Here is a 13,362-nt window from a genome sequence, read left to right on the forward strand (position 1 = left end):
GTATCAAAATTATACCTATGCACATATATGTATTAGGGTGAGTCAAAAAAATCCAACATTTTCTAAACAATTGAATCAAACGATTTTACTCTGTAGTTTAATTGTGAAAAACCAAAAACGAACTTAAGTGAAATAATAGGAAACGAACAATTTTTAGGAATAATACTAATTAAAATTAAGTTCAAATTAAATTAGCAAAAATTAATGGGAATGGTTGGCTTTAAAAAATTCTTACTTTTTTGTAGGCATCGTAGAAATATGATTAAAGCTTCATATATATATGAAATAATAAGAAATAATAAGCTTTCAGATGATATAAAATGTATAATAGGTTGTCATTTAAAAAAATGGTTTTAATGGGGTAGAAGAGAGAAAAGACTGATTTTTTTTTGCTATTTTGATGAAAACTGGTTGGGTTCAAAAATGTCTAGCTCTTTTTGTAGATGTTGTATAGACATGGTCGATATAAATATAATATTTTGAAACAATAAGCTTTCAGACGATATAAAATTTATTATAATGTAAGTTCTCATTAACAAAATGGATTTAATAGAAGAAAAAAAAGATATTATTTTAGCTTTTTTTTTATGAAAAATTATTGTTTTAAATACATTATTTTTACACTTTTTGCGCATTGTAAAAATTTAAATGTGGCTTTATTTCTTAGGAAAATTTGTAAGCTTTTGGTGTAATTTTTTTTCAAGAAAAATAATTTTATAAGATTTCACTTCTACCACGTGTGAATTGCACACATGATTTTTTTATTACTGTAGATATTTCTGTAGGTATTATAGTAGTCTAAGAGGCCACATCAAATTATGGCACTTATATTCACACATTTTTTGCTAAAAAACAAAGGATAAAATGAACAACATTTAAAATTTTGTGGAATACATTTTTTCTAAAATTTTTTAAGGATTTTTTGGTTTTACCAATAACATGTAAAAAAAACTTATTTTGATTTTTTTTTTTCATTTTATTTCAAAAAAAAAAAAAAAATCCGAAAAAGAATTTTCTAAAATGTTTGATATTCTCAAAAAAGGTTTCTATAAAACCATCCCTTTCAGCCAAATAGTTTCCAACCAAGATAAATTGCTTTTCAAACATCGTCAATTTCGTCGAAATAGAAAAATGTTTTATGTAAATACTATTTTTAAAATGGTTTTTAATTAATTATAAAAAAAGATTTTTTTCTTATTTTTTCCAAATTTCTTGAAAATATCAAATTTTAAATTTTCCCTAATTTTCTTGAATAAAAGCTTAAACATTAGTTACTTTATGCATAAGAGCAAGTACGTGCGACCCCAGTCGTGCATTTATTTCTTGATACTTTCTCATAAACTTATGAGTTTTGTGAGATTCCCTAGAAGCGAAATTGAAATTTAATTTTTATGACCAAATTAAAGATAACATACATAATTATGTAGGTATACTTATATACAAAATGAAAAAAAATATTTTTCTCAAAAATGGCCTGAACGATTTTGCCTTACACTTGTTTGTGGGATCAGTTGCAATTAACGTTGTACCTATATTTTTGAAATAAAAAAAAAAATATTTTTTGAAGCGTTATTAACGACACCTGTTAATCGTTTTCTTCAGTTTTATTAAATAAATTCAACACCTTAACGATTCAACCGATTTCAATGAAAATTTGTATACCAAACTATTTTAGTTAGGTAATTTAAAAAAAACTAAAAATAAATACAATTCGAAAAACACATTTTTGGATTTATTAAAAAATGTTTTTGAAAAATATATTTTTTTTTTTTCAAAACAACTCGATAACTTTTTACATGGCACATTAAATTTTTTTATGATAAATGTTTTTAAAAAAATTATACAGGTATACAAAAATTAATTAAAAAAGAATTCCAATAATTAAAATTTTCGTTTCTAAAAAATACTTTGTTGTATAGTAAACTATGTATATGAAATAATTCGTTAAAAATCATACAGATTTTTAATTTCAAAGGACCCCGCACATTTTGTATGGGAAGTGGTCCTCGGTGAAATTGTCTGAAATTTTAGTATGTTGTTCTCTTGAAGCCCTTGATCAAAAGTTAATATAGGCAGAAATGGACAGTTTTTAAAATAACGGTTTTTTCCGATGACTATATTCTCTATATTCTGTTTTGGGCTATTTTTTAGTGGAATCCATAGGTTTTTAGGGTCGATGAAACCGGATCCGAAGTCTATTTCGGCCTATCACGTCAAGTTTTCAAAATAACCTCAAAAAATGTTACAGCCTGGGAGTGCGACTATGTTCGTTATATGTTTTTTGGGTCGCTGAAACCAGATTCAAAGCCTATTTTGCCCTATCACGTCAGGTTTTCCAGAAAAGTTTTCAAAAAAGATGTTCGTTTCTTTTTTGATGTTATCTCGAAAACCTGATAGGGCAAAATAGACTTTGAATCTGGTTTAAGGGACCCGAAAAACATATATATAGCACTGTGGTACTTCCAGATCAAAACAAAAAAATTTGTGAGGCTGTAACATTTTTTGAGGTTATCTTGAAAACCTGACTTGATGTGGCAAAATGGACTTCGGATTCGGTTTCAGCGACCCTAAAAACCTATGTTTTCCACTAAAAAATATCCCAAAATACAATATAGAGCTACTGTCCCTTTTAAAAGGTTTGAAATAGTCATCGGAAAAAACCCGTTATTTTAAAAACTGTCCATTTTTCGACTTTCTGCCCATATCAACTTTTGATCAAGGGTTTGAAGAGAACAACATACTAAAATTTCAGACAATTTCACCGAGGGCCACTTCCCATACAAAATGTGCGGGGTCCTTTCCTATAACATTAAATTAAAATTAATCTTTTGTCATTTTTTACATTAGACGCTTTAAGATAAGATGACGTATGTATGTACTTTAGTAGACTGGCCAAAATTATACTTTTGAACGGAAGCATCCTTATTTAGCCATAAGAAATACGTGCGCCAAATCGAATCCATTTCTACTATACTTTCTCTATTCTAGGATATACAAAATCGTTTTTAATAATGTAGGTACCTACTTAAATTCAAAGAACTCCTTAATAAAGTTCAACCATATATAAAAATTACTCTTTGAGCCTACCTATCCCGACATTTCTAAGAAATATTACTTACAAACAAAAAAAAAAGTAACAAAAGCTCTCTGGTCCGTAAATAATAATCTTCAACTCTATTATATTTGTATCATTTCTGGAGAAATCGAACCTAGAATTCATTTGACCTTGTTACAATTATTATATCCGCCCGGGTTACATTTAATGAGTTATACACAGCAAGCACCATATCTTTCTTCCCTCGCAGGAGCACACTCTTCTAACAAATGACATTGAAAGAAAACACCTTTTTTTTTTGCTTCTTCCTATTCACCTTTATACCTAAAAGATAAACTTTCAAGAATTTGTCTTCTGAACAACAAAAACAAAACAAACAAAAAAAAAGGATGTTTGAAGAAATACAAAAAAAAAAAATGAAAGGGAACATTAAATTGATTCCAGCCCACGAAATCGTTTAACAACAACAAGAAGTGTATTTGAGCGTTAAACCAATAAAGCTCTCGTTTCGTCCTTTTTTATGTTTTATATTCAATTCCACGCGCGCGATATTTTTTTGTTTTGTTTTTTATATTTTCATTTTGAAAGAATTGAAGAAGAAGAAATTCATTGGCAAAAAAGGGGGAACCCCATACCATCGCACTTCAGCTAGAAGTTAGAACCCCCAAAATGTGTGTAGAACTGAACTGAACTGTTAAAAATATAGACGCATTTTTTATATCTCCTCCAAGGCTCCAAGTGAAAAACACATCCTTGTTGAAATTTCTGTTTGCCTTGTAGTCCTTTGAATTCTGATATCGAGTTATCACCAGTTTTTGTTTTTTTTTTCCTTTCTGTATTTCGTCCTTTTTTTTTATTCAGGAGCTTATACTCGCGATATAACTCTCTTTTACTCTCTCTTTTTAATTTTTTTTTTTTTGTTGGGTGTCCTTGTTATTATAATGTGGACCACCTCCTTCCTCCTTGAGTATGGTTAGTTGAAGTTCATTCACTGTATGTGCCATTTGCCATTGCGACTTTTGTTTCAAAGTGTGTATATTCCCGCGAATAGGTCCTCGTCCTGCGAGCCTCTCTATTGACGACAGCAAGAGAATGACACCCTAACCCAAACGTTTTGTAGGTCGATTTCTCTGCTATAGAGCTCAGCTGTGCTGTTGTGCTTTGCTGGTTGAGAGTCGAATTGGTGTTGGTGGGATGGGTTGTTGCTTGTTGGTTAAAGGTTGTGATGATTCTGGTTCTGGTTTTTTGCTCTCTGTTGGTGAAGTGTTTGTTTGGAAATGAATATTTCATGTGTAGGTATACACCAGGTTCTTATCTCCTGCCGATATGTGTACGAGAATTTGTTCTTTTTTTTGTACATATATTTGGCTCCAATTTTTTTTTTCCCACAAAGAGAGGCAAGCCCCGAGCACACGGTCTTTGGAGAGATAAAGAGATGCCGCTCTCTGATGATGTCTGTTGATGTCATCCAGTGTAACCAGAGGACAGAAATTTGAATTTTTGCAAAAGGGTAATTTTTGGGGATTTTATGGGACTTTGAATTTTTTAGTACAAATTTTGTTTTTTTTTTTGTTTTCTCCTAAACGTGCTGTGGACAAACGACGACTTTTTGTTTGTTTGTTTCTCGAGGTGGACAAACGATTACAGTTTGAATTTTTGAAAAAAAAAATTTTTTGGGGACTTTGTAATTTTCAGTAGGTACACCGTGGTGAATGTGTATTTTTTTGAGAGTTATAAAAAAAATTCTTTTTGGAATATCTCCTAATACGTAAGGAACTCGAGGTGAACAAACGACAGAAATTTGAATTTTTGAAAAAAAAAAAATAATTTTTGGGGATTTTAGGGGACTTTGAATTTTTCAGTACAAAATTTGTTTTTTGAATTGCTCCTAAACAGCAGGTATATAGAACTCGAGGTGAAAAAACTATTGGTTTTATACGTCAATTTCAAAATTTGAGCCTTTTAGACGATTTTTCATTTTTCAGACTTCCTATGAAAAAAAAAAAAGAATTTTCTCTAAAATTTTTTTGAAGGGTGGACAAACGAAAATTTTCGGTGGACAAACATGAACAAACGGTGAACAAACGAATTAGACAAGTTTGGTTCAAAAATTTTGAGGTCGCAGTTCTGGCTTCACGGAGCTTAAAAAGTTCTATTCGTATATTGAAAAAGAAACCACCTCACAAACCATTTTATATTTGTTGTTCCTTTTAAAGAAATGGATAGAATTTACTTAACATATTATAGCTTTTTCTAGATATATGGCAAACCAAAAAAAATCAGTGATTTTTACACTTGAAAAAATATTTGTGTTTTGTGGTTTTTAAGGTGAAACGTAACAAATCAACTTAAGCTCCTTAATAGGAATGTTATATGGACTACATTCATTCAATCAAGTTAGAATTCTAAATCAAATAAATAACATCCACACCAGTGGATTTACTTTTTCTAAATTATAAATTTAAAAGGTCACTATGGTGTATGTGTACTTTTTTTTTTTTTTTTGTGATGTGGGCTAACCTTTTGGGCAAACAAACCACGGTTTTAAGCGAACGATTTCTTCACAGGTAAAAAAAATCACAATTTTTTGGATTTCTGATATGAAAAAAGTTATTTGTTGTATGTTTTGAAAAAAATAGTGGAATACAGAAAAAAAAATTGGGCTATCCTAGGCTAACGTTTGGCAAACAAACAAAAGTGCAAAACCAACAATTTTTACACTGAATACAAAAAAAAATTATTTTTTGTGATTTTTGAGGTGAAAAAAATAATTTCGTTATAATTTTAGAACTAAGGGTGGACTAGCAAAAAAAAAATAAAAAAATTAACATTTGGTTGTGCCAACTTCACATAGCCTGGAAGAGCAGATATCGCAATAGCAGCTTCAGCTCTAATCAGGACCTTGTTCATAAAGACAAAGCCTTTATCATTCCGATGCTTATGGAATTAATTCGTCGGAAACCTTAACTTTAGAAGCATGCAACTTTGATGGTCACACTGATTCCCTTTCAGCTGCTGCTGTGGATGAGAACGAAAAATTGATAAGAAAAAGTCTCAACAGATTCTCCCACAAGGCTCATCACAAAGTTCTCTCATTCTCTCTTTCTCTGTTATCTCCCTCCATATCAGGAGTTGATTATACTCTCGCTCTCTCTCTCTGCATGGAGCTTCTTCTTCGAAGGATTTTCCTTTGTTCTTGTTGTTTCCATCACATCAGAAATGGGGTTACTACTGTGTAATGCTCTTCGATAATGATTAGGAGTGTCCTACGTCGTAGTTTTTTGGTATAAAACCAAAAGGGCGCTTCCAGATACACACCGCAGAAAGGATACAAAAACATCAGCTCCCTCTCCCTCCCATCTGCACCTTTTAGCTCCCCAAACAAAAAAATCCAAAAACAACATAGGTAAAAACAAAAAATTATATATCTCCTGGCCAGGAGAAGAATTTCAGTTTCATTCCGAGATTCCTTCGGTTCAGACGCGTGTGATGTCGTATACAAGTGTTGTCCCAAATGTGTCCTTCTTTCACTGGTGACGACGACCGTTGAGTTGAGTGTGTTTTTGATCCCTTTTTTTATATCTGCGGGAGGATTTGCCCCGTGAATATACCTATTGTCGTTGCTGCAACCTTAGTCGGGGCTGTATAGCCCGCTGGAAAAGTGTTATCACAAAAGTGATCAGGAGTTGAGATATATCCAGATTTACTCTGGCTGGAAAAGAAAGCAAATCTAAAAAAATAAAGTAGGCACCAAGTTGTCCTCCTGAATTCATATCAATCCTTGTTGTTTTTTTCTTTTTTTTCGTGAAAGTGTATTTTAGTGCTGTTGATGCCACTCCTAATGGCAATGGCTGATAATACCAAAATGTCTCTTGTTATTTTTTTTTGTGTGAGTCTTGTTATATAACAAGTTGTGCTGTATAACAGTCTAGTTTTTAGTTAGTAAAAGCCTGGTTCTTGAAAAAAAGGCTTTGTGTCATTTAAAACCTATATCTACCAAATTTGTCCTTGTAAAAAAAAGTTCCTTCTTCTGTCTGGCCCTTGTTGTGTGCATTTTGATTTCAATTTTTCTGCGTTTCTGTTTGTTGTTGCGTGTGTGTGTGGGAATTCTTTGTGTTTGTTCCTTCTTATCATCGCCGGCCGTCATCCTGGAATACCGATGTGGGTCTCGGAGAATGGCGTCATCCATGCGGAATGCCCATCAGCCTCCAGCTTCATCATCAGCTGGAGGAACGGCTTCAACATCGTCGTCAACGTCTCAAGCGACTGCGACCATCCATCATAGCCACCATCAGCATCATCATCGGGTGCAATTGCAACATGTGCAATTTCAACAGCAACTTGTGGCTCCTCCAACTACAAATAATAATGTTGGGGGCAGTTCTTCTTCATCATCATCGATGGCAGGTCCCACGACAACGATGCGAAGGACACTAACTGTGGTTGCACCACGGTCAAGATGTCGCAGTCCTATGATATTGTGCCATAGTCATAGTGATGGGGAGTTTCCAATGTACAAAGGTAGGTCTTGAAAAAAACCCAAAAAAAAAAAAAATTCCTTAAAAAAAACAGGCACGTTCAAAAATTTATATTAAATGGAACGACAACTAGCTAGTGTGTCTCTTGTGTGAGCTTTTATTATATTCCTCCAGGAGAATTGTAAATAGTCGAGTTGAAAGTGTCAGCAATTGGGTCGTAAAATTTGTGTTGAAAAGGATATATGGTTTTGGTAGGGTTTTTTTTTGTTAGTGGGGGGTGATTCCATACCATTTCACCCTAAAAAAAGATAAAACGAAAGTATTAAAATTTGAGTAGGTGAAAATTTGTTCTGTCATGACTTTGATTTATGTGTGGGCATATCTACTGTGTTGGGATTTTTTTTTTTTGATTAATCTTTTGCTTTTTTATCTTTTTTTGGTAGCGCGCCGCAATTTGTTTTAGGTTATACCTATACCACACCGCTATATAGGATCCATTCTTGCAAGATTTAAATTTATGTTTAATCATGGAAAAAAACAAAAAGGGTGCGACGCACTATGGAGTACCTACAACCTACTTTTTGCGAATAAATGGGAAGCATAAGATGAGAAGAAAATATATATGTAATTTTAATTTTTGATTAAATTCTTTTTCTTTTATATGAAAGTGGTTTGGAGGGAGATTAAAATGATTGTGGTAAAATTTTTGATTTTCGTATTTTAATCGTAAAAGAAAGTAAATATATTTTCTTTTTTTTTTGTGAGCGTATTCTTAAAGAAGATATTTGAATTTTCTTTAAAATATTGTTTTAAAGAAAATTAAACAAAAAAAAAAAAGTATGTGTCAGGACCTCCATTAAAAATCTTCCAAAAACGTTTCTCTCTTTTCGCTTTTTCATCGTTATTAATTAAAAGCGAACAAAATTCGAATGCTGTTCTTTGCATTTTACGATTTAGAACTATTTATTTACATAAAACTTTATATTTTTTTTATGGAATTGATTTAGCTGTAGACAGAACTGCGACCGCAAAATTTTTGAACCGCATATGTCTTATTCGTTTGTCCACCAAAAATTTTCGTTTGTCCATTCTTCAAAAAAAAAATTTAGAGCAATTTTGGAAGTCTGAAAAATGAAAAAACGTCTGAAACGCTTAAATTTTGTTCAAAACAAATTGCAATCGTTTGTCCACCTTGAGTTCTATAAACCTACCAGATATTATCGTTTTTCCACATTTTGTTTGGGAGCAATCCAAAAAACAAATTTTGTACTAAAAAATTCAAAGTCCCCTTAAATCCTCAAAAATTATTCAAATTTCTGTAGTTGGTACACATCGAATTCTTAACGTATACCAAAATTCGTCGTTTGTCCACCCTACGTTCAGGAGATATTCAAAAAACAAATTTTCAAAATACCCAACAAAAGTTACGCATACGTGGTGTATGCGTAACTTTTGTTGGGTATTTTGAAAATTGTACTGTGTACTGTGTACTGAAAGTATGTAGGTACTGAAATTTTCAAAATATCCAAAAATTAATTTCTTTCAAAAATTGAAACAGCAATCGTTTGTCCACCTCAAGAAATGGATATTAACCAAAAATCATCGTTTTTCAACCCAAGGTTGAGAAGATATTCAAAAAACAAAATTTTATATAGTCAAGTCAAATTAGACATAAAATTTGTAAAATCTCGGAATCCAGGGAAAGTCGATGCATCTGAAAAACGAGTATAGGGCTGCATTATAAAAGGGTCAAATAAGAAAGTTAAAAAAAAAATTTCACCGCTCTCGATTACAACAGTTTTTATGGACCGTTAACTGTCATTCCGTATGCAAGCGTCAATCGGAATTGCTGTCTCATTTTAGATTTTTATCAAACTTTGTAGGGATGTTCTCTAGGACTGTAAGGAAGCAAATCCATGATGATTTAATTTTAAGTTGCGTGGTTTCCCCGCTATCCGCATTCGAACTTTTTCAGAAGGTCATTTTTATGTTATTATAGCTTTGCGTCTACTAAAGATATCTTTTTGTTTGAAACGCCATTTTAAAGCTTAAGAGTAGTAATTTTTGAATATACAGTGCGGTTCACATGGTTAGACGCACCAATTTTCATTTACATAAATTTCATTTTTTTGAAGGTGTGTACAAGAATAACCAAAAAAATTGTATTCATTAGAATGGTTAGTTAGTTCTTAATAGAAAAACAAAAAGAAATGGTGGGTGAGTGGAAGTTAACGGTACTTTTTACTACTTCTTGTCTCTGATGTAAGAAAAAAGGGCACTTTTTTTGGTTCACATGATTAGACGCACACCTTAAATTAGGTAGTTTGGCGAGATCTAATGCGCTGATTTGATTAATTTTGGAACATTGAGCATCAAGGAGTAATGTTTTAGTGATTTTCATTCAAAATCTGTAAAAAAAAGTTCTGAGCGCGAAAGAAAAAGGGAAAAATGACGCGTTGGATTCCAAAGGTGTATCCATAAGCAATATTGCCAAAAAAATAGGATGAAGTCAGCATTTCGAGAGGAATTATTTTTTAGACAGTGCATCCTACGGTAAAAACATCAAGGGAGGAACAATAGAAGCTTTAACACCTCTGGAAAAAAGAAAATTTATAAGAAAAGCTTCGAATTCAGCCCTATCCACGAGCAAAATTAATGAAAAAACTGGGATAACGGAAAGAACATCAACTTTTTGGGAAATTATTTTGAGTGACAAACATCCTTAATTAAAAGAGAACTTAAAAATAGTCTCTAAAAAAACGCTGTTTGAAGAGAATAGTGGTTGGAGATCACACGTCTTTACATAACGTATGAAACAAGCTTCTGAAGTTTTCTAAATTGGCCAAATGTGTTTTTTTGTAATGAAAAAAAGTTTAATTTGAATTGTTCTCATGGGTATTACCACTACTTTCACGATTTTCACAAGGAGGAAAAGTTTTTGACACTCCACCAATCAATACAAGGAGGTGTAATGGTTTTGGGAGCCATTTAATACTACATTCGATTTGGTTTTCGTTTCAAACCGCTGTTCTTTTCAAACAACGTTTTTTAGAGACTATTTTTAAGTTCTCTTTTAATTAAGGATGTTTGTCACTCAAAATAATTTCCCAAAAAGTTGATGTTCTTTCCGTTATCCCAGTTTTTTCTTTAATTTTGCTCGTGGATAGGGCTGAATTCGAAGCTTTTCTTATAAATTTTCTTTTTTCCAGAGGTGTTAAAGCTTCTATTGTTCCTCCCTTGATGTTTTTACCGTAGGATGCACTGTCTAAAAAATAATTCATCTCGAAATGCTGACTTCATCCTATTTTTTTGGCAATGGTGCTTATGGAAACACCTTTGGAATCCAACGCGTCATTTTTCCCTTTTTCTTTCGCGCTCAGAACTTTTTTTTACAGATTTTGAATGAAAATCACTAAAACATTACTCCTTGATGCTCAATGTTCCAAAATTAATCAAATCAGCGCATTAGATCTCGCCAAACTAACTAATTTAAGGTGTGCGTCTAATCATGTGAACCAAAAAAAGTGCCCTTTTTTCTTACATCAGAGACAAGAAGTAGTAAAAAGTACCATTAACTTCCACTCACCCACCATTTCTTTTTGTTTTTCTATTAAGAACTAAATAACCATTCTAATGAATACAATTTTTTTGGTTATTCTTGTACACACCTTCAAAAAAATTAAATTTATGTAAATAAAAATTGGTGCGTCTAACCATGTGAATCGCACTGTATATTAAAAAATTACGTAATAATTATCCCTGAATTAAAAATAATTTTTGAAAAACTGGTAATTTTGCTGATTTTTCATGGTTTTTGACTGGCTCCAGAACCTTGGCTATTATATGTAGGAAGCTTATACTTACCAAATATTAAATATAGATATTTTTCAACAAAATAAATCTAAAATGAACTCGATGGCAGTACTCCTTATGTAAAAATTTTAAGTTCAAAGTATTGAGTTTTTCAGAAGCATCGACTTTCCCTGGATTCCGAGGTATAAAGCTAATTTGACTCCACTAATACTAAAATCCCCAAAAAATATTTTTTTTTTTCAAAAATTCAAAATTTCTGTCGTTTGCCCACCTCCAGGTCTTTACATATACCAAAAATCGTCGTTTGTCAACCCTACGCTTAGATAAAAAAAATTTTAAGTATTAGACCGGTCAGATAATTTTCCGGGCATGAATTCCAAAGAAAACGTCTTTTGGAGCTTATCCCCTTTTGTACGTTTTTTTTTTTTTTTTTACCAAAATGTAAGAATTTTTGTACCTTTTTAAAGTCCATCCGTATATACCGTATATTAGGGCGTTTATTATTTTTTGAATCAAGTTCCTTAGTTTAAAAACTATTTCTAAATAATAAAAAAAATCCCATTTTTTGACAAGATTTAAAAATTTTATACGGTCCGTTAATATTAAAAGGAGTTTTATTAATTTGTTCTGGCGAAGTTTCGTAGATTTTTCATTTTTTGTCGGTCATGTGACCAAAGTGTTATAAATTTGAAAATTAATCAGAGCGATATGAAACTTGAACTATTTATTCACTTTTACAGCAGTATACATGATAAGTTTTAAATTCTGATCAAATCAACTGACTGTCAGAAAAAAAAAAACCTTTATTATTGAATTATTTTTATTATTTTTTTTTATCCATTTTATAAAGAAAAATCTCCTTAAACTAAATTAATAAAGGAAAAAAATAAACAGGATAGTAATATTTAATTAAATCCTTGCAACGACAGTAGACTTATTTTTAACTTCATACCTATACAAGAAAACATTGAGATTGAATCTATAATAAAATGGACGTTAAATATTGATAATGCAAGCAAATCTACGATGTCTATTGTTGATTTAATTTCTCGTGAAAAACTTCAAAGAGAATCATTAAATTATTTTCCATGGACCGTGAGTCTTATTATAGTGCCGCCAAACACAAGATTTTTATTTAATTATAATTCGCTCAGATTTGAAGTGGCAATTGAAATGTAAAAAAAAACGAGCTAAGTATTTATTTATCATCCATCCATCCATCTATCCATTACGCGAATTTTTCGTTAATTTAATTTAACAAAAAGTAAATTATTGAGCTTCTTTGTTTTTTTTTTAATTTTATTACATAAGACAATGCTTTACAAATTGTAATAAAACAAGTTAAACTCTCTGCAATACATAATATGAATATGTACATACATATATACGAACAAAGATAAATCATTTCGAAATCAGAAAGTAAGAACAAAAACAGAATAAAAAAATGATAAAATTTCGAAAACCTTCAGAAGGAGCATTTTCGCAAAACCACTTAACAATTCCCATTTAAGGTAAAGACTCACTTAAGAGTAGCTGGATGCTGATGTTACCTTTGGTACAGTAAATTTTTATTGCCACAAGTGTCTGTTTTATTGTTCTTTGTTGTCTGTTGAAGTTCTGCTTTTCTCTCTCTCTCTCTTTAAGTGCTATTAAATTAAACAGTTTTATTTGCTTTTTGAAATCTCAAATAAAATAATATACTTACAAGAGTGAATCTCCACGTAGACATATTTACTTAAGGTTGAATTTAATAAACAAAAAATAAAATCATAAAACATAAATTTCATCAAAAATTGATGTTGACGAAATGAATTCAACTCAATTATGAAAATAAAAGTAAAGTTTCACATTTTCTACATCAAACTGCCATCAAAAGCACTTATTGTAAGATAGAAACTGGTGTCAGTATCTATTTGGTGAATTTAAAAGAAATTAAATTGGAAACGTTTATACTCTTGTCAAACCAAGATTTGATTTTTAAGAAGTCGAAAATTGACAAAAATGTCAAAAAATCTT

The 13,362-nt window shown here is 31.3% G+C and overlaps 1 protein-coding gene across 1 annotated transcript in view; it reads left to right on the plus strand.

Annotated features, from left to right (window-relative positions):
• Positions 1 to 6,503: 6,503 nt before the first annotated feature.
• LOC129908116 (phosphatase and actin regulator 4) overlaps positions 6,504 to 13,362 on the plus strand; it is a 413,058-nt gene continuing 406,199 nt past the window's right edge. The window contains exon 1 of the mRNA XM_055984423.1: positions 6,504 to 7,576. Coding sequence (XP_055840398.1) covers positions 7,231 to 7,576 — 346 coding nt within the window. The 5' untranslated portion in view covers positions 6,504 to 7,230. The remainder of the gene's footprint in view (positions 7,577 to 13,362) is intronic.

The sequence above is a fragment of the Episyrphus balteatus genome, chromosome 2 (genome assembly GCF_945859705.1).
Source record: "Episyrphus balteatus chromosome 2, idEpiBalt1.1, whole genome shotgun sequence".
In the NCBI taxonomy this organism is placed as follows: Eukaryota; Metazoa; Arthropoda; class Insecta; order Diptera; family Syrphidae; genus Episyrphus; species Episyrphus balteatus.